Source organism: Pezoporus occidentalis, unplaced genomic scaffold (assembly GCF_034315485.1).
Source record: "Pezoporus occidentalis ecotype Australia unplaced genomic scaffold, CSIRO_AGI_Poc_V1 ctg28, whole genome shotgun sequence".
In the NCBI taxonomy this organism is placed as follows: domain Eukaryota; kingdom Metazoa; phylum Chordata; class Aves; order Psittaciformes; family Psittacidae; genus Pezoporus; species Pezoporus occidentalis.
The window spans coordinates 519,205-541,565 of NW_026914718.1; the positions used below are offsets into that span (position 1 = coordinate 519,205).

The 22,361-nt window shown below is 39.7% G+C and overlaps 1 protein-coding gene across 3 annotated transcripts in view; it reads left to right on the plus strand.

The window, feature by feature from the left end:
• Positions 1-22,361, plus strand: part of TNS3 (tensin 3) — a 197,475-nt gene that overhangs the window by 117,808 nt on the left and 57,306 nt on the right. For 2 of the 3 annotated variants that reach the window (XM_062625324.1, XM_062625326.1), the window contains exons 13-18: positions 590-702; positions 1,640-1,700; positions 1,836-1,911; positions 3,888-4,017; positions 5,425-5,490; positions 8,325-8,429. In XM_062625324.1, the coding sequence (XP_062481308.1) occupies positions 590-702; positions 1,640-1,700; positions 1,836-1,911; positions 3,888-4,017; positions 5,425-5,490; positions 8,325-8,429 (551 nt within the window). The remainder of the gene's footprint in view (positions 1-589; positions 703-1,639; positions 1,701-1,835; positions 1,912-3,887; positions 4,018-5,424; positions 5,491-8,324; positions 8,430-22,361) is intronic. The other variant, XM_062625325.1, reaches the window with a different exon arrangement.

Sequence of the window (22,361 nt, forward strand, 5' to 3'; positions counted from 1 at the left end):
GACTGTTTTCTTTTGGTTATTTAAGGAGATAGGAGGAATTTGTTTCACACACACTGCAGTGCTGTTCACTTCCATTTACTTAGTCATGAGCTTATGACCAAACCAAGCATTAAATAGCAGAAATACAATGGTTTTCATGTTGCTGTGGTAGTTTTAATGTGCTTGGTGCTTCTCATTATGAAGATGTTATTTACCTACCTTGGCCTTAATACTAAGAATTCTGACCAGGGCACTTCTTCCTCCTGTTTTACTGAAGTGCAATTCACAGTTAAATGGTGTGATGCTCTCATGTGACAGCTGTGAAAGCCAGCGGAGACCTTCGTTTGCAACTAGAACAGTATACTAAAATGATTGATTTTCCTGTCTCTGCTGGTTCCTTTCTTATTAAAATAAAGATGCCAAGAATAGCAATGTAACAGCCATGGATGTAATAAAGCGGTAAACTGTCTTTTTATGGTATTTCGTGAAGTTATATGTAATGTCATAATGCTGCTCACCACTCATGGCCCAGAAATATTAATGTGTAAAGAATGCATTATGTGGTTGCATTACTGTTTTTATTTAATTCAGATCAATTTTATATTTTTAGATATGTGCAATTCTTAAGCGGCCTTCTGTCTGGATCTGTGAAAATGAATGCAACTCCTCTTTTCCTGCACTATGTTATCCTTCATGGCATCCCAAGCTTCGATGCTGGGGGAGGTACATTATCTAACTTTTCTTTACTAAGTGTCGGCAAAAAGTCTTGTTTCATTTTGGAGCTTTCTAGAAAGCCTGTATAAATCTCCAGGTAAGTTAATGCTCCTTGATACCAGCCCAGATATTCCCACTAAAAGAACTAGGAAAAGAGAAAGATCCAAAGAGTAAAGCTTACAAGAGGTGTGCTTCTAAAATGGCCTTCTATAAGTGGCTTTAAAATGAAAATGCTAAACAAAGACGTTGTGCTAGAGCATAATAAACAAGTAGAACACTGTATTTTATCATCCAAGACTTAAATAGTACCTGTCTTTTGAAATATCATCAGCATGAATTTGCAATGCTCTGTTGTCACTGTTGTGTAATCTGTTAGTCTGCTTCTGTTTCTCAGGTAACTATTTCAATAAATACAGGTTATTGTTTGTTGAAGTAACAAATCTAAGGGACTTAGTATAAACAAAACTGTAGATAAAATACTTTGTTTTAGTGTTGAAAATGCTTCCTGTTTTGTTTTGGAGTTTGTTTTTGTTTCGTTTTTGCCATTCTTTCTTCCCTTCATTTTGTTTTCCTACAGAAGAAGTGGGAAAGTAGGCAGACAGACCTTTAATAAGGAGCAGATTGTTCCCTCTTTCTTTCCTTACCAAAATCCTTTAAAATCCACTCCTCCTCAATTCAGAACTAAACTGAAGATCAGGAAAAAGTGACAAAAAGAAAATGAATCTGTCAAAGCCAATTTTGACAGTCAAAATTGTGCCACTTCTGTGCCACGTTGCTCAATCTGGATGTACATAAAGCTTCCTAGTTGTAATATAGGAAATATTATAACTCTGAAAACAATATTATTCCAACTATAGGAAAAATAGGTAAACAATATTACAACAAAAGAAAAAGTAGGTAAAGGAAAATAGTTACAGACCAGTCTTTTCTGTTGACTTCTTTGCAGCTTGCCGGCCTTTTCTGAAGTTATACCAGGCTATGCAACCAGTTTATACATCTGGAATCTAGTAAGTTGTAAGCATTTTCCTTTGAATCCAGTTTTAATTCTCAAAATTGCACAATTACATGGTCTTTTTTTTCTTCTTTTTCTCTTCTTTTTGTTTCTTTTAAATCATATATTTTGTCTTTTCTCTCCTGTTAAGTAGTGTAGGGCCAGAGAATCAAAGCCGAATCTGCATTGCTGTAGACCCTGCCCAGCTTTTAAAGGGAGATATTATGGTAAGTTAATTATATAGAAAGAACATCTTGTCCTATGCCATTTAGTTTACAGTCTCTGACCTGTTTTGCATTCTTGCAAAAGAAAATAAATAGAGAAAATGGTTGCAGATGCACTACAAAATAGGTTACTAAGTTAATTCAGTCATCATCCTTGAGTTTTATAGGTATCAAAATTCCAATCAGACTCAAACTAGAAGGTTTTTAGGAACCGAAACAACTGCTCTCAGCCTTTCCATTTCACAGCATCACAGTAAAACCTGTAACCCTAATTGCTTTGGGGAGTATTTGTAACTCGGCATTAAAAGCACCCTTGTCCTGTAACTTGGCAGGCAACATGCACAATTGTAATACTATATGCTGTAAAGAAAACACCTAATTCTAAATAGCTTTCTGTTTCTGTGAGCACATGCAGTATTTAGAAAGACATGTATGCACTGTAATACAGTGTGTGTAATTGCCAGTGTGCAAAGCATAACTATGGTTGAATGGCAGCACTATCATTTTAAATCTCTCTGCTTTCTACTCTTGCTTGTCATATACAGTTACGCACAGAGGAAGTAAAGATGGTTAGTTGCCATGCCTTTCAGTTTGTTAAACTAAGAAGGCAGAAGAGTATGTGTAATGAATGATGGGGGGGAAGTATTGTCTGGATTCCTGGTCTGTAGCTAATAGGCTTATTTTTTACGTTTATGTACTACTTTGAGACACGTTGGACCTCAGTGTAAGGGGTCCTTGGTAACAGTCTTATTTTTTTCTTCTTTTCTTTTGAAATAACATTTTTTATTATCCTTCCTCCTCTTCCCTTTCCTACTTCACCTCCCTATTCAGTTGAGTACTTTGTCCTTCCTTTCTTTCCCTGAAAAATGGAGAAAGAAGTTTTAAACATACTCTTGTAAAGTGGCATAACCTGGAGGTGTGGGACACCTTCAAATACAAGAATATTTATTATTCATTGGAGGGCTGTCAGTGCCTAAGGAAATGGAATAGATTACAAAAGAAATCAGTGCGAGACGAATTCACTGAGTCTCCAATGTATGTGTGTTTAAAATGAAAAATGAGCACACAGCTTTTCAGTACTGCTTGCATCCTTTTCAGAGAGGTCAGCTTCATTCATCTCATGCTCTTATTGAAGGTAATTCTGAGCAAGCCATTATTCAGCATAATGGTATTTCCTAAACAAAGACTTCATTTTGAATATTGTTTTTACTATGTCTAAGTGAAACCATCAGTGGTTTCGGGAAAAAAGAATAATCTATAGGATGCTCTGCTTCTAGCTCCAAAAGGTTTAACCACCTGAAGTGTGTGGTTTAAAAAAAAACCTAAATCTGAGTGGCTTTGTTTTCCAGTTGACTCAGAGAATTAGTAGGTAAAATATCCATAAGTCTAGCCTAAGGGAAGGTGATGTTAGAAAGTAGGTGTATTGTGCTCACCTTTGGCTGCTGAAATTCATACTAGATGTTATTTGTACAGGGTTCTGTGGTGTTCTAGCCAAGCTGTCAAAACTACTACCAGCTTCCCACAGGAATGTAAAACAAGGTCCCATCATCACTAGAGTAGGTTTTTAAGAGTCCTGCAGTAAATGTAATCAGGCTTAATTTTAAACCCTGCGTATTCCTCAGTTAATTTTAAATGGGTGTGCTGTCATTCAGTTTTACATTAATTTGGTGCTGTGAAGAAGCAGGGGTACAAGTCAGCATTCCAAGGTTCTACTGACAACTATTGTGATTCTGAATCATTATCTGACTGGTGACTGATAGTGATGAAAATAGTCATTACTAGTTTTACACATCCAGAACTATGTTGCCTTGGGCCTGTCTAATTTTAAAGGATTGAATAACACACACCCTGCTTGTTACAACATCAGAGGTGTCTGCAGTAAATTGCGCTGTGGCTGCTTTACTTAGCAACTGATGCATACACACATTTGTTCAGATTTGTAAGAAATTGCTTCCTGACGTGTTCCTCTCTCTTTCCAGCTGAAGTGTTATCACAAAAAATACCGGTCAGCTACTCGTGATGTGGTATTTCGCCTTCAGTTTCACACTGGAGCTATTCAAGGACATGCGCTGGTGTTTGGCAAAGAGGATCTGGACAATGCCAACAAAGGTATTTGCTGTCCGTGGTTGGCTGGATGAATAGGTGTGTGGGGGTGCATGTGTGTGCCTGTGCATGTGATGATCATCTTTAGGACCTGTTTTCAAAAGGATTCTTGTTTTTTTTTTCTCATCCTTATTTTTAGGGAAAGGGAGACTGCTTTGTGTTAGTTAACTCATAGCATGTAACACAGGTAAACCCCTAATGAGGAGAAAAGCTCTTCAAGTGAGTTAACTTGTCAGAATAATTCCAATACTCCTGCATAGAATCATAGAATCATGGAATAGTTAGGGTTTGAAAGGAGCTTAAGATCATCAGGTTCCAACCCCCCTGCCATGGGCAGGGACACCTCACACTAAACCATACCACCCAAGGCCTCGTCCAACCTGGCCTTGAACACTGCCAGGGATGGAGCATTCACAACCTCCCTGGGCAACCCATTCCAGTGCCTCACCACCCTAACAGGAAAGAATTTCCTCCTTATATCCAATCTAAACTTCCCCTGTTTAAGTTTGAACCCGTTACCCCTTGTCCTGTCACTACAGTCCCTAATGAAGAGTCCCTCCCCAGCATCCCTGTAGGCCCCCTTCAGATACTGGAAGGCTGCTATGAAATCTCCATGCAGCCTTCTCTTCTCCAGGCTGAACAGCCCCAACTTTCTCAGCCTGTCTTCATACATAGTCCTTATCACCTCCTCTCACATTTGTAAAAACAACAGATACTTGTTTGAAGTGGTGACTCTGTTAGTCACGACAGGAAATAAGATGAGCTAAGCCAATCCCTTTTTTGGCTGATGAAAACAATCACAAAGTCTGATACTGTGTTTGTGACCTTTTTTGCTTTGAATATAGAGATCTTTTCATGTGCTTCAGACTGTCCAGAAATGGAGGCAAAGCTTTCAGATGCATCGGAAAATGTTTTGGTTTAGCCTTTATATTTCCCAAATTATTGCTTCACTCTTACGTTTATCTGCAGGGTTGTAACTCCCTCACCCTGCATTACCAGTAAATGAAAATCAAACATATTTTCCTGCAGCATATGGCTACACAAAATTTGTGGTCAACTATTGCAGTTTAGCCAATATAGAGAACAATTTTAGTTTGCTCCTGGCTGTGTTTTCCTTAAAAACCAAAGCCAGCCATGTCTGTCGAGAGAGGGGTTTGGGGACTGAATATCTCTTCCGCTTTTGACTGCGCTTGGGTGCAAATAAAGCTCCAACTGATGCTTAGGTTGTGTTTTCTGGAGAATGTGGGGGGCAAAGAATGTGGCTCTTCTGGAAGCAAGTCCCTGAACTTCAAGTGACAAGGGAATGGTGACAAGGGTAGGTGTGTAAATAGCTACAGAGAATCCTGGTTTCTGATTGCCTTGGAACTGCTCTGCTGGGAGATAGCTTGCTGAAATTCTGTCCTTTGTTTTCAGATGACCGTTTCCCTGATTATGGCAAAGTGGAATTAGTGTTTTCAGGAACTCCAGAGAAACTTCAAGGTGAGGTTACAGAAGAAAAAATGCATTTACTTTGAAAATAAACCATGTTGACATGTGTATTAAAAAAATAATAATCCCTTTTCATGCTTTTATTCCACTTCTCTTGCAGAAAATCTGAAATTCCACTTTACTCTTAAAGTATGTGATAATTGCTGGTTTAAATTTGAAAACTTTAATGAAGACTCTGCATTTACATTGGTATAGGAATGATCAGGTTTTCTTTTAAAGCTATACCAGAACAGTTGCTGACAACTAAGAGAAACAGCGACTGTAGTGATAGGACAAGGGGTGATGGGTTCAAACTGAAACAGGGGAAGTTCAAGTTAGATGTAAGGAAGAAGTTCTTTACTGTGAGGGTGCTGAGGCACTGGCACAGGGTGCCCAGAGAAGTGGTAAATGTGCCATCCCTGGCAGTGTTCAAAGCCAGGTTAAACAGAGCCTTGGGTGATGTGGTCTAGTGGAAGGTGTCCCTGCCCATGACAGGGGGTTGGAAGTGGATGACCTTTAGGTGCTTTCATCCCAAACCATTCTATGATCTGTGTAAAACATGCACAGTATAGGTAGCTCAGCCTGGCATAAGTGGCAAAAGTGACTGCAGTGGCCTATCCAGTAACCTTTTTTGGATGTTGTCATGACTGATTATGTTTGCTGTGGTGAAACTTGGGCTGTCTTCAGTTTAGCATAAAGTGATATAGCTCTAGTTTTGGTGGAAATGCTTCTGCTCTGAAGTTGGCATGTAGGGTGTATCCTGTATGCCTCCAGAAATCTATTGTAGTATGTCTAAGATAATTACAATCTGCAATAAGAATTAAGATCATGCTTTAGATTGCAATCTAATTCTGTTAATGGATGTGTTCTTACTCATTTTATGATGTCGTGAAAAGTATGGATTCTGCCTGAGACTGAATGAAAACCAGGTATTCTTAACTGTCTGTCTCATACATTTTTCCCCTGTCCTGTGAAGTGCATGTTTTCCTCTTCTTCCCCACCTGCCACCAGTTCGGTCACTTAGAAACTTGTAGTAGCAGCCGGTAAGAAGTTGGATTCTGTCCAGCTGAATGTGAAGACCTCAGTCTGTTAGAAAGCCACATAAGAAAAACAGTTTTATGAGTAAATTTGTCCAGCTTGCTGTAAACATGTGTGGGTTGTAAATGCTTGAAGAGAGGGCAGCTGACATGTCTGAAAAAGGCTCAAATTTTTGTCAGGTCTCCCTTCCTTGGATAGCAAGTCAGAGGTGTGGGGTTTTAGCAGGCTCCTAGTTACTGGAAAGCAGGCTCATCTGTGAGACTGGACCAGGTTGCCTAGGGCTTTGCCCAGTCAAATCCTGAAAACCTTCAAGGATGGGGACTTCCCAACCTTAGTGGGCAGACTGTTCTGATGTCTGACTGTCCTCACAGTGGATTTATTTTTCCCTTATATTCACTCTAAGCTTCTGTAGATTCAATTTATGCCTGTTCCTTGTTCTTCTACGTAGCTCCCAACTGGTTCTGTCTCCTCCATGCCTTTGTGAGGTTGCTGTCAGGTCCCTCCCAAAGACCATTTAATCTTCAGACTGAAGAAAACCTGGTCCCTCAGCCTTTCTTCAGTCCTGACCTTTCCAAGTCTTTCAGTCCTAGCCATCCTGGTTGTCCTCCCCTGAGCTTGCTTCCCTTTAGTCATGTCTTTCTTGTATTATATAACTTGAAACTGGACACAGTGTTCTAGAAAAAAATGACTGTGATACGGTTTTTAAGAAAGAATGCATATGCCAACAAGATAAGACACCTAAATATTTAGATAACAAACTTCATAAATCTGCCTTGTAGATACGCGACAAATGTAATCAGAGAAACTCTCTAGAGAGGGCTTTTTTCTGCCTGCATATGAAAGTATAGAACCATAGCATTCTTGTCCTTCTAATTTTAATTATCCTTGTTTTGAAAATCACAGCATGTGCATAACACTCTGCTGCTTCAGAACAACTTACAATAGGACTTGCTTCTCCAGACACAGCCTGAAGGTTGATAACTGAGGATTTCTTTGTCCTCTAATCTAGATAGAGGAGCAAAGGCAGAAAGCAATTTGATTTCTATCAGTGTCAAAGCCAAGTCCAAAGTCATGAGTGCTTCATGCCTGTGCTTTGCTTTTGAATTACTGGACCACACCTAAATTCCTCATGGCATCCTTTCAAAAGCTGAATATTATCTTATGCCTTGTTAAGGGCACAAAAATGTGGGTTACTGCTGCGGATTCCAGGTATGTTTGGCAGAGTCTGTTTCAGCCAGCCAAACACATGGAAAGCAAACTACCTGGTCTCAGGTTCTGCCAAGAGGCTGGAGAATGGGTGAAACAGCATAGTTGGCACCTTGGGGAAACTGGGAGGGACAGAATGGTGTTTTTCAGCTCTCCATCTGTAGTGATAAGTTGCTCTGGTATCAAAATGATGATCTGTATGTAACAGTGTTATTTTATCATTCCTTTAGTACCATTTCTTTATGGATACTTGTGGTTTCCTTCTGGAAAGCTATTTGTTTTGTTGTGCCTGCCTGATAGGTCTGGTGGATCATCTGTGTTGTCTTAGGGTCTGATTCAAGCTATCATAAGCTACATCATAATCAAGAAGCTCAAGATAATATTGTCTGCTTGTACCTTCTGTAATAAAACATAAATTAAGCCTTTCTTAGGTGATTTATACAACCTTTCTTCCCCTGTTGCTGCTTATCTTACATTTCAGACTATAGTATGGCAGTCTGGGGATCAAACTTCAATTGGAAGGCCACATATCCATATGCATGTATGTAACTACAAATATGGCCACGACAATTTTTTGTCTCAAACAGATGTTTCTTTTTTAGGATTTAAACACCTTCAGAATGACCATGGAGTCATAGTTGATTACAATACCTCAGACCCACTGATACGCTGGGATTCCTATGAAAATATGAGCCCTGATGGGGAAGGTGAGTACATCAGTCATATGAGGCCAAGGCAAAACCACTCACAACTGTGCATTTGAAACAGAGGAAGGAGACCTCATTTGCTTGTACCTAGTGCCAGTTCCCTGACATGTTAAGTCACTGTGTACCCTTCCCTATTTAGCTTCAGTAGCTTTAATGGAAAGAAAGCTGCAGTAGTTGCGAGTTTCATGTTATTGCACCAAGTTGGACTCTGAGCCACAGCTAGTTGATACAAGTTATTTTACTAGTTGTAAGTTTGCTTAAATTATATTTTGTGGTTGTTCTAAAGCATCTAATTGGAATCCTTATAGAAAATTTTAAGAACAACAAAACGATGTGGTGAGTTTGTAGCCTTCAGTACTTACTATGTTATCTAGAGTGTTGCAGGAGCTGAGCTAGGCTCTAAAGTTATAGATAAACAAATAGCAAAGGACATGAGTGTTTGCATATTTCCCCTCATAAATGTGCCCATTTCCAAACTGCCCTTCTAATTCCTAGATTTCTCTTCTGTAATCTGCTAATACATGCAGCAGATGAAAGCCTCCAGTAGCTGCCTTCAGATTCTGACTCCAGTGTGGATGCTTTCCGAATGTTTCCTTGAGTGAATGTTGTGCTTTTGATGGACACAGTTTTCCTGTAAGGCCTCAGAATATCACACCTGTGGCTGCACACCTCAGTGCACAGCAAGCCTGACATGCTTGCAAGTAAAAACATGAGAGAAGGTATTGAATGGATGCCAAAGTTCTTGTTTTTACAGCTCTCCTGTTATGAAATAAGAGAAAGGCAGAGTTAGGATCCTTGATTAGCTCTCTCTAGGCTCAGTTTCCATTGATTTTTATAATCTGAGTTTAGCATTTCACCAGCTAATGACTTACATCAGTGAGGGGTTTAGGGGCTGAGACATAATGTGAGCTTGACTTTTTTTACCACTGCATGACTCTTGTACAGCAGTATTTCCATATCTGCAGAATACTAGGGGAAAATAGGGGGTGACAAGAGAACAGTTATTTGTCACTCTTACATGAGGCAGGTAGAGCACTCCATAGGGTGTCCCGAGAGGTTTTATAGTTGGATAAGAAAGGCTGTGAAGTGCCTTTTAGGAGGAGTTAACATAGACTGAATTTTGGCTGAAGAAGTCTTAATTTCTACCCAGGATGTTTCCATATTATTCCCCCCCCCCCCCCCCCCCCCCCTCCTTTTTCCCCTCCTTTGTTAGCCCTCAGCAAGCAATGCATTGATGCAGTGACTTTTTTTAATGGCTCAGATTGATTGAATAGATATATTTGACCTTCCCATCCTTGTGCATTGCACTGCAATACAGGAAATGGAAAGCAGAACTGAATGTATAGGCAGCGGCTGCTGAAAGATACAGAATTGCATGCTACTTAGGCCCTGTAGAAGACTTGATTGCAGACCATTCATAAGTACAGTTAGATTATTTTTCTGATGTTCGTAAGTTTTATATGTGGAACTTTACAGGCTTTTATATGGAATTTGTGTGCATGGTATATTTTTATTCACCTGAGAGACAATATAAATATGATGTGTTAGCATAGGTATTGTGAATGCAGAGAAATCACTACAGTTGAAGCTAGACAATATACCATAAGAACAGGAGGTGTGTCCAGATCCTCTTTTCTCAAGCAAGCATTTAGGAAGCAGGGTGTTACCATATGATGCTCAAAACCAAATTGCAGACAGAGCATTTGTCTCTGGATAGTCTCCACTAAATACCAGAAGGGGCTAAAGAAACATACCCAGGGGACAGCTAGATTTAAAGGATGAGATCTGTACTCAGCATAAAGATAAGATTATTCTGCTGTTTGAGGTAAGCATAGTTTGCTTAGGTCTTCTTTTATGTAGGATTTATAAGCGTCAGGACAGACTTCTCATGCTTTGTACAGTGGTTCAATATTGTGCTTTTGCATTAAAAAGATGTATTGAACCCTAGTTTTTGCCACAGGTGAGAGACCACTAAGAGGAGATGCTGATTTCAGATGGAAAATTAGAAGAGAACAAGAAAGCAATTTCTCTTTTGAAATCCAACACCTATTTGGCCTTGTTACCAAAAGAACAAAAGATGAAAGGACACGATAAAAGAAAAATGTACCCAAACTATCTTAGTTTGTTGGCATGATACAGTATTGCAGACAGATGCAATTGCCTTTTAAATGATCTTGAACCCTTTGATGATAATAAGGTTGTGTTGAACATATGCAGGTTTTGGGGCAGTTTGCTCTCTGGATCTAGTGCTTTATACCTCATTCCTAACAGTATAGGAATCTTGATAATTGGAAAGTAATAAATGATTGGAAGAAATCTCAGAAATATGGTTTCTCTTCAGATCCCTTAGGAGGTATCTCCTGGATATTGCACGAATGGTCCTCCATAATAGACTGAAGATTTTAAGTGTCTAAGTTTGTATCAAATTTCCTTCTCCTCAAGCAGTACATAAGCACTGTTATGCTGATTTAAAAGTATGCATTAAAGGTAGGATTTGGAACCACAGGACTCAGGAGGGCTTCCTACTACCAGGTAGAAGTCTGAGGTAGTTGTCATTGGTTTTCTTGTGGTTTTAAGGTCATAGCACTCATCAAGTGTTGTGTGTGTTTTGTGGGCAAGAGGGAAGAAAAATGACTTTTGATCTTACTGAGTGCTCTTTGTCATCAAGGCATCAATTACTAGCCAATAGATGTGTATGGATTTACAAAAGGTTACTCATTTCCTGCAAAATAGCAAGTTGACCACAAAGATACACCACCTGTGGGCACAAATAAGTAGTATCTTCTGTTATGTCAATACATTTAAATTTATCAAATCTGCTCAATAATCATGTTTTTTGCTTTGTAACTGATATTGGAGCTCACATGCCGTCAACTGTACTGCACTCTTTCCCTTTTGATTGCTCAGGTCATACGTATCTCCTTTATATTTCTACTGATTTGGGTATTGGCACTGTTCATGGTCATATTTTAGGAGTAGTTTGAAGTGCAGTGGTGGACTAAACTAATGTTTGGCTTAGTAGCTATTATGACCAAACCCTAGTAAAAGTAATTACTGCTTGTAATTCTGGCATTTGGGGCGGGAGAGGGGGAGTAGTGATAAATGAGGATGAAGTATTTTCTATGGGAACAGAAAGCTGAAAGAAACAAGTAATCCCTTCCCACTCCCTGAAATGCTTTACCAAATACTTTACCTCATACCAAATGACACATAGGTTTGGGGAAAAAAGCTTTCCCGCCTCCCAAAAGGAGGTAAATGGAAAAGGTTTGACTTGTCTTTTGTGGATCCTTGGTAATTTTCAGGATTATTACTTGGCATATTGAGTGAGAGATACTGTTGTTGACCGCTTCCCTCCTACTGAAAATGCAAGCCTTCTGTTGCATAGGAAACATCAGTTTGTGTGGAACCCACCAAGGGATCCCTGGTGCAATCCTGAGCTCTGAGGTGTTCTGCAAATGAAGTCAGAGGTATTAAAATAAACATTAAACGTATTGCTGCAGAGCAGAAACTTGTTTTGATAGAAAAGGTGAATAACTGGAAGAAAAGATGAATGCTGCTGTTCCTTTTGCACTGTCTATGGCTGCTTTATCTCAGGTTTATTCTGCGTATCCTGATAGGATGCTAAGATTATTCTAGAGAGAGAATGAACCTACCATGAAGGTATTTGCTTTAGTTTGACTGAATTCAGTGGATTGGCAACAGAAATGCACCTGGTTCTTGTTCTGTGTTCCATTTAAAGACATTTCACTTTAACAACCACTAAATCCCTCTGCACTCTTGTCTGCCAGCTCTACAACACGTGGAAAGAAAAGAACATGCGCACATGTTAGAAATTGTTTAAAATGACAAGAGAAGGACTTTCAGCAAGTCTTTACAAGGCAGGAAGTTAAGTATCTTTCTCCACAGAACCTTGCTGTTTGTTTCCTAGCAAAGTGGTTTACTTGCTTAACAGTGATAATTAGAAAAGAAACCACTTTGGAAACAAAAGGATGGTTTTCATTCAAGCCAAATAAGGTAGGGCTGAGGGAATCCAAATTCCTGTATCTCCAGAGTGTTGCTTTACAGATTTTCTAGCCTTTTGTAACTGTAATCACCACCAAGCAGTCCAAAATTGCCAAATATTTATGAACTGGTTTGCTCCTTCTCTTTTTCTTTTCACAAACAAAAAGGATGTGAGCGTCTCCAGGTAGGCAATAACCAACATTCTGGTATGCACCCATGTCATGTGATTAGATGGGATGTTTGACTTTTATTGAATTTTTTTCTCCTCTTCAATCCAAAGTAAATAGCTATTCAGTAGGGAGGTGCCCTCTCATGTAGTTAAACACTTGTTTTCCCAGAGGGCCCCTTCAGTATTGCAAAACTCAAGGTCTGAGGCAAAACTGCTTGGCTGTGGTACCTTAACAGGAATGCAGATGCCTACCAAAGAAAACAGCAGGTTTGATGCCATTTCTGGTGAGTGGAGCTGAAGGATAAATTGGTAGTGAGTAAATGGTAATTCCAGCTTTTAGTCACCAGCTGGATGTCTCTCTTTTGAGACAAAGAGAGATTTGTTAGAAGGTAGGGATGAAAAGGTGTCCTGCGATTTCCCTTCTTACTGTTCGACAGTGAAAATAGAAACATCTCTAGAAAATAGAGAAAGAACACCCTATAAAATGCTGCCACCTTGAAATAGTATCTGAAATGCCTTTAATTGATTTTCTCTGAGAAAATCTGTGCCTTCTATTTCTTGAAGTTTTGTAAGTTCTCTTATATGTATATACACATGTAATTTAAACCCGCTTAGTTGTCTTAATCATGAGGCTCACGTGCACAATGATTTGGAGATAAATTAATATTAAAGAGTTTCTTTTGTATGTCAGTAATATTGAATGCAAACATGGGATTACAAGGTTTCATTTCTACTTGTGCAGCAATAAGTGATTCTCTCCTCCTTTAATAGAACATTGATTGTAACAGTATTCTGTCTTAAATATTGGGATTCAGCTCAATATGTTAGAGACTAAATGCATGTTTCTGAAGTGTTTTCAAGATTGTGCCTGATTAGCTAAGATTGCTCTGGTTTGAAATCTCTTATTTTTCATGTTTTGAGGGTTTTAGTGTGTTGTGTGGTGGGGTGGTTGTTGTTATTGTTTTACACTGGTGTCTTTGGGGTTTTTTGTTAATCCCCAAAAAAGCGTTTGAGTATTTTGGATGGGGAGCTGACAGTTAAGTGCAGTCAGGGGCCATACTTTCAAAGGACTTTCCAATTTAAAGTGACCTCTTTTGGCCCATTTTTAAAGAGCATCTCTTAAGATAGACTGAACACCTTTTTGAAAGTCTTGAGTGTTTACTTAAGTGCTAAGCTGAGCTCCAGAACTTGGCCTGATAAGTTCTATTGCAAACCAGTCTTTTAACCCCCCATACAAGCATATTGATGTGTGAGGAATCATGTGCGTTTCACGTAGTGCACTGGGACATTGACTTTGCTAGGCACCATTTATCAGTTCTGCTGAGTTTAAACTTTTCTCAAATAAAACCAGAACAGTCCTTCCCCCCCAGTCCAGAATGCTGCGTGCCAGAGAGGAATGGTAATACCCAAGATAAATATTTAAAGTCTTATGTCTGAAAACAAGAGCAGATTAGAAACAGGGTTTCCTCGGCATTTACCCTAGGCCCCTGGTTTTTTCCATTGGCCTTCTGCCTCTGACTGCCTGTACTTCCCCTTCTGGGCAACTTGCCCCCCCACCTCCCCAGCATCAATGTCTTTTAACAGTGCACAGGTTGATTTGTAGCCCAGGTTGTGTATGTCAGCTACTTTCAAAACTATTGCAGAGCCTATCATTGTTAATGCCTGTCTTGCCTCAGTAATAGGCAGTGTTGTTATCTCAAGGATGTTATTCAGTAGCTCTTTGTCAAAGGCTATTATTACACTTTTAGAACCAAAGAGGCTCAGCAAATTGTGAGTGTTTTAATAGACATCTTACGGTAGTTTGTGACACAGTCAAATATCTTTCGCAGTTATATTTTGACAAGACTGTGTAAAATACCCCTCTCTCGAGCACAGGAAGATTCAGACTGTAGAAGCCTGGAGAAAGGTAACAGCATTCACTCTTCTTCTTCCCAATTCTCTATGTATTGCCCAAGGGTTGTTATCTTGGGGCCATGTAACACTGCTTTATCCAGCAAGTCTTTATTTGCCCAGCATATTTGTATTCCTGAGTGGGCTTGCATTTAGCTTTTAGCATGTGCCTGTTTCTTAGTCACGTCAACTATAGTCAACTATGGTTGTCAGTACTGTTAATTTAAACACTAATGTCCAAACCGGTGTTACCTTCCACATAAATATACCACAGGAGAAGCGTGACTTTCTGCTTACAGCTGGTGCAAAATGTTTTGGTTGTGGAGGTGCTTTGGTCAGGAAGGACTGGCTCTGTAATGTGTACTGGTTTTTAAAGGAGGGCTCTTCCAGCAAATTGAGCATACATTGCTGTTGGGATTATCCTGGAACTGTCCATTTAGTTGAGAGTCTGGCACGCTGGTTAATGAAACGTTGGTTTCTGCCATTGAATACATACAGTGGGTACTGAAGAACTGAGGGCTCTGCCTGGAATGTTTGCTGCAGCAAGCGTCTTCAATACATAGTGGTTCTCTTTAGTGAACCATCAAAAGATAGTAAGTTTTTCCCCTCTTGTATGCGTTTCCAAAGTCTTGTTACTACTTGCACAACCACTTCATATATGTGCTGCTGGGTTTTTCTTGACTTCAGAAAAGACAGAATGAAAGACTGGCTTTCCTGAGTTCCACAACTCTGCATTTCAATGTCTCATTTTGAAGAGCTAACTGTTACCTTTGATAATCTGTACAGAATGAAGAATACCACTCTGCAAGTGTCCTTTTAGCACTATAAACCACAGGCATTTCTGACAGTACAATGTGGTTGAATAAGTTCCTCCAAACCATGAGATACTAAATTTTAAGTGACCAAGAGCAGAATTTTAGCTGTGCCAATAACAGTAGCAGCCCTTAGTGCAATCACCTTTAAGTGGTTCTTGGTAGCTGCACGTAAAGCTTTGCTAAAGATAGTACACTTGTTATTCATGGATCAGTCCCAGAAAGCTGTCCTGGATATCTTTACCCCTGCTCCCACAGTTGCACTTGTTGAGTGTTAAATATTTATCTTTGATCCTTTCTGTTGTAAGGATTTCTGTGAACATTGGAGAGCTTTGGGTCAGACTGCTAAGGAATAAGGGGAAATTGAGAGATGGGGCCAACTTCAAGTCTGCCTGCATATTGATACCTACTCTAGATTCTGCTTTCAAGCACAGACAGTATCTGGATGCTGAGGAATAGGAGCTAGTTAAATTCCTTCCAGACAGAACAGAAGGAGGCAACTTCCAGTAAGCCGAGGGAAGCTTTTGTGTCAGAACCCAGTTCTGCTTCTTACTGTGGACATCTTCTCTCCAACTGTGAAAGCTGAAGTTGCATTACTCAAGCTCTTTTATCTTGACCTTTCTGTTCCTGAAGCCTGTAAAGATGCTGCCTGCTGAAAGGGCAGGTCTTTTTTCTTACTAAACACAGGTGGAAGCACTGTGGCATGCGCATTCATCTGTGTAGTTTCTGAGGTGGCCCTGCGCACTGGGCTGTTGTCTCACAAGTAGTACAGGCTAGACTGTATCTCCAGGTTCCTCATGTTCTGTATTGTTTCTCAAGTCTTATTCTGGATGTTGGAGAATATCTCCTAATCTATTACCCATTTTAAGAGACTTCCTATACTTCCAAAGCTCATTTTATGTTCCTGGTGTCAAGCTCTTCCTTGTGCTCCTTTTGGTAAATGTGCATGAAGTATTCTTTGTAGGAAGAACTTTTTGTTTCTAAGTCATTGAGACACATGAGAAATTTACCACCAAAACTAGGTATTTTATTATATTAGTATATGCTTGTATTGAGCAAATGTAGATCATCTTCAAATACCCTTTTCAAGAAAGGCAGATACTTTAATTATTATCATATAAGGTTACTATATATTACTTCTACTGTTTCTCTAATACCTGAAAATAATCTAGAAGTCTCTTGAGTCCCTGTAAGTTTAATTAGTAAGTTAGGCAATCAAAGAGCTCTGATAAATATAACTGTGCCTTAGCTTCCCTTCACAATTTGTGGACCTGCTATAGAAACACCCAGAGTTTATTGAAAGCACCATAGAGTGGTGGAGCAATTTTATTAATAATGATAATACTGTTAAATTACATGTTGCATACTCAACAGAAAGAGGAAGTTCATTATGTTGACCTTTTAGGCAGCTCTTTTAAGCCTTTTGGTTTTTACTGTGGTCCTGTACAGCTTTCAACAACCCTGTAGAGTCATCTGTGGTTTTCTGCTGCTTCACTTGTAATGACCATAACTGATTTTTGCTGGAAGCCTAATCATATAGTAAGAAAAAAGGCATGACTCAAGGTGAATGTGCTGTTCCAGCTGTAAGGAAGAATAATTATGAATTCTGAACCGTGACATTTGGAGTACATGTAAATTCATGGAGTATTCCTGAAGATGGGCTTTGTTTTTGGAATGAACACAAGGAAATCGTTTCACATAGTTCAGTGACTTTGTAATACCCTTAAACTTCACTTACTTAGTGTTTTGTACTCGTAGCAATCTTACTGTACCATGATGTTTTGTTATTCCTTGGCTAGTTATCCAAGCACAAGCTGCTTCAAGTTAAAGTCTATGCATGGATGACTGGAAAAGTTTGCAGAAGGAGAATCAAGATGACACAATAGATACTAGTTTCTGTATACAAGATTGCAGTAATAATTGGTCTATTCTTTGTACTTTGGATCATGGCACTAGTACTATTTTCTTTTGATCCCAGGTGAGCAAAAGTGGGACAGTGTATTTACAGTAGTATTCTAAGGGTGAGTCTCTACTGGCTGGCTCTGCCTGTGCCCCATGCTGGCTGGATGGCAGCCAGCCCCTGCTCTAGGAGCTGTGCTTTGTGAAGCGGTTTTTTCTTACTCCACAGTACTTGTAAAAGCATTAAAATACAAATGTGATGCTTTGGAATGGCTGGGAAATATATATATATTTGCATAGCATAAAGATTCTGTGGGGTCTTGGATGCCCTCTCCTTTGCTTCTCAAAAGATTCAACCTCATGTGAGTCTGAGGATCCTCCTTGTTTTTGCTAACAGCAGCCTCTTCAGTTTGTTTCCTTTCAGAGTGTTTGGTCACTTTTTTTGTGATACATGCCTTGTTTTCTTTAGCCTCCTTTATTTTTCTATTGGAGCCAGACACTTGTGAGGCACAGCAAAGCAGACAGCTTCCTCACTACTTGGCTACTGCTATTTCATATTGGAAAACCAGTTCTTTAAAATGGACTGTGTATATGAACAGCAGCATTTGCTTGCGTGTCTTGGATAGTCAGGGGAAGGAAAAACTGTGGTAGAAGATGACATCATACCTTTTTCCTTCCTTTCCAGTCCATTTCATTATCCTCAAACTATAATTCTCTAAAAACTCTCCAAAAATGTAGTATAGGATTGCCAGGTGAATGTTTATGAACCAGGAACTGATCTTGCAACCTTGCACCAGTTTACTAAATCAGGACCTACTTTTTATATCCCAATTTGAGAGTTGCACTGAATGCAGTTTTAGGTCTCCAAACTGTAGAAAGCACAACTGGGCAATGCAAGGGTCTGAGATGATACATATTCACAGTGCTGATCATAGCTTTTTCCTGAAAGCTCTGATGAGTTCATTGTGACCAGTTCATGTGCATGACTCTTCTCTGCCACTTTGTGCCAAACCAGGTATCATCTGTACTCACAACAGTCAGCATAAAAACTTTGGAGTGGTATAGCCTGGCCTTCAGGATTTAAATGTTCCATACGTGAACTGGACGAGGCTGGCACACCCAGTAATCCAGTATCCTCAGATGTGGGAACATGCACACAACCAGAAGTACCCAGCACTGCAAAGGCTGATGTGTACCAGAAAGCCTGGAACTGGTAACAGAGGAAGCACCAGCAAAAACAGTTGAGTGATGCAGTTTGAGAACATAAGAATCATAGAATCATAGAATAGTTAGAGTTGGAAAGGACCTTAAGATCATCTATTTCCAACCCCCCTGCCATGGGCAGGGACACCACCCACTAAACCATGCCATCCAAGGCTCTGTCCAACCTGACCTTGAGCACCAGCATCTTAGTAAACACATCCATGGTTAGGTTTAAGCAGTAGTTATGCAGGGCTCACTTGAGTTCCCAAAGCATTCTTGCAGTAATTGTGTGAAGCACTGCTAAGGTGGTGCAGCACGGTGATGTGTCTCAATGAATCTGTTGCTGGTAAACTATCCACAGGGTGAGTTAATTTATGCAGAGCTGCTGTTTCGTTTAGGAAAAAAGACATCAAAAGCAAGCAAACATAAGCTTGTGGCTTAAATGAAACTCACTCAGCTTCATTTGGGTATTGAAACAGCCAGAGAAAAGAACCACTGTAAGGAAATAACTTGTAGACTGAATTACCTTTTCAGCCAACACGTTTCCATTCCTCCTTGGCTCTAGGAGTTCAGATTTCATTGAACCTGATTGTCCCCTCAGGCTCCACCCTCCTGTTTACATTTTCACTTGCTTTTTCTGGCTGCTGCAAGTCTCATGCTTCTTTAGCAAGACCATTTACCTCCAGGAGCAGGAACAGCAGCTGCAGCTCAAGCAGCAGGAGTAGAGACACTTCTTGCCTTTTTAAACTGGGGTGTTTGCCCTAACTCTGGCTTTCCTGTGTGCAGGGTTTCGCTTAGAGAATGTTAATGAGCCAGTGATTGACTATTGCAGAAAGTTCCTGGTCGTACCTAGTAAAGAGGTAAGCTTTGTTGTGATTCAAGAGCTGGAAATACAAACCACGTGTATTTCTGTATGGATTTTATAGGAGTTATATGGGAAGAGTTTGCAAGGAATGAGGGCCTGTGTTTGTTAAGGAGGGAGAAAGGAAAAGAGAAGCACACTTAAAAAGATTCAACTTTGAAGGAATGCAGCCCTGGACTTGTCCAGGTTTGCCTCAAGGTAGATTTATTTATTTCTGAGGTTGAAAAAAATAATCCAGCTCTCCGGTAATGTTTCCTGCTGCAACATGAACGAGGGTACAGTATGCAGAGGTTTGTGTGTTTGCAACCTTCTTTTTGTTGGGGTCAGAATGGCTCTTGCTGGATTTGTGGTATATGTGTTTACCTAGCTGGCTTGCGTTTGTATGTGTTTTCACAAGTGGTGAATGGACAAGTCAAAAGGCTGAAAGACTGAAACCTCTTTTTAACTCACAAGCCTGCCTTTGGATATTTGGATTTCAAGGAGGGAAGTGCCAGGAAACACAGGCTTGGAAGGAAGGCGCTGAATGTGGTATGTGCTGGTATTTCAGCTCCTAATTTTTATATAAGTTGCTCTTTGTGAATTAGGTATGGGAGTGAAAATACACACATACCCTTTGCTCTGAGGCTTGCATTCATAAGAGAGACACTGATACTGGTGTGTGTGTGTAATTCAGAGTCAGTGTGGGAATTTTGTCAGGCTTCAGCCTGAGCAGTTCAGGGAGTTGGAGCAGCAACTTGGAAGAGAGGTCAGGCTGAAAGAAAGTGGGCCCCTTCGGTTTGGTTAGCTAAATTCCAGCAGTACTTAGGTCTCCTCCGTTGTGAACTGCTCTTGGTTTTTGACAGCTGTGTTACTCCCACATTTTACAGAGTGTTGCTTCCTCGGAAAAACTGAGAGCAGGGATACAGATGTGCATTGAGCTGAGGTATCGAATGCGTGAGGCCTCTGCAGTTCCATTGCTTAGCAAGATGGATAGAACGAAATCTTGCTTTGCTGCTGGATTTTCTCATTTTCTTTGGTAAAAAATGGTCCCTGTCTTCATGCATAGCTTCATTTATGCAGTTAAGTTGATTATCGCTTTTTACGGGAACACATGGATTAATACCAGAGTAGAAAGGAGTCCAAAAGTCTTAGTGCAGAGGTATTCAAAAATGATTTAGAAAAAAGGTAGAATATGAAATGAAGGTGTTATGAGAACAACTTCAAACCCGTGTAATTTAAAGGCTTATAGTATTTGAGGAGTTCATTTGTCCTGGGTTTATGAACAAATAAGTGACATATATAATTTTATAAACTATATATATATCTAGTTTATAGAGAGAACTTATATAAAAATTGTGTGTATATATATGCATTTTATATAAAATGCATACAAAAATCAAAATCTAGTATTTTTTTTGACTATTTGCATGTTCTCTGCTATGAGATTGAACCTTTGGGGATACATTTGTGATAGTTGTTTCAATGTAAAGTAAGTCATATCCAAGTATTCTCTGGGTTATTCTGGTTTAGAAACATACCTCGGGCTGCCCAGTATAACATTTGGTAAAACCACTGGTGTTTGTGTGTGCTTTCTAAATGCTTACTCTGTCAACAGAGTATGTACATTTAATTCCCCCCCCCCGGCAGAAATGCTATATTTTAATATGAAAATCTTGGTTTTGCCTCGTGTTCATATTTTATATTCTTTTTAAACTGAGTTAGGAGGGAAGAAAATCTAGGTAGAGTTGATTTTTAACCTCAACTAAGATGTGTTCTTTCCACTGGACTTGCAGTGACAAATCTTACATGAGTCTGTGTTAGTAAAACTAAATTCCTAATGCTGTTCAGCATCACCCAGCAGATTTTGTAGTCATTACTGGGTAATTACATGTAAGTGCTTGTCATAATTCCATTTAAAAAAGGGCAAAATGAATCTAAGAATGCGTTCTTACAACATTGCAGATTGGAAAATCATTTCTATTTGTTGTGTGCAATACCCATTGTGTTTTCATGATCAAGTTTAACTGTCCAGACTCCATGGAAGCAGCTGAGTTTTTGTTTAGCTGTGAGTCTCATACATTCTCATGTGCTAATAATGGAAACTGGTAACATTTTGGTGACTACTTGAGGTTCCTAAAAATGCAGCTGCCCACTACAGCCAAATGGTCTAATTGCAAATAAATAGTTTTATTCCTCAATTGCAGGTGTTTCCTTGTGAAGTCTGACAATATTGTCATCATCTTTAAATTCACAACCAAAAGTCATCAGGTCCCAGACATTTCTGTTTCTTGTTTCACTTGTACACAGGTACAGCTCCTCAAGCTCTAGTATAAATACCAGAAGTAGGGTTTTAGGCTCACCATCCTGCTTGTGGCTGGTGCAGCCTCTGACTGGGGAGCCACTGCTTTGAGAAATTGCCTTAAGGATTTGTGAAGTGGACCAGACTTTCAGTATATGGATACCTGAGTAGGACATCTGCATCTATATCCCATGCTTTACTGATTACATTCCCATTTGAGCAACCTGGTCTTGTGGAAGGTATACCTGCCCATGGCAGGGGGTTGGAACTGGATGAGCTTTAAGGTCCCTTCCAGCCTGAACCATTCTGTGGTTCTGTGATCATGCATTTAAAATTACTTATTTATATAGCTGGGAGCTCACATTTAAATGGGTTGTGCAGTACTGGGAATCCTGGTAAATTGTTTGCTTATTTAGTCCAGTTGAGTTCTTGGTTGTCCTCTCATGTATATGCATTTTCTTCCAGTTTAGATAATCTGAATTTATCAGATAATAATGCAGGGTGTATGAAATATTTCAAGCTGTTAGTTTCTTTCATTGTGAAGTTCTTACTAAGTGGTTTACCTAGGCTTGTTGTCTTGATTATGAATACAGGCTGATGCTGAGTAAGATAGTACTCAAGTCCACAGTACAGGCTTTTTAATCTACTGGCATTCTAGATAGTAGCAACTGAGGTAATGGTGTGAGACACTGAATGTCACAAAACCTAGATGCCAGTTTTATGGTGTCAGAATATTTCACAGGGATGCTAGTATGCAGTTAACATCCCTTCTGCTGTGGTGTTCAGTGCTGACAGGGCTGTGTGATTCATTAGCATA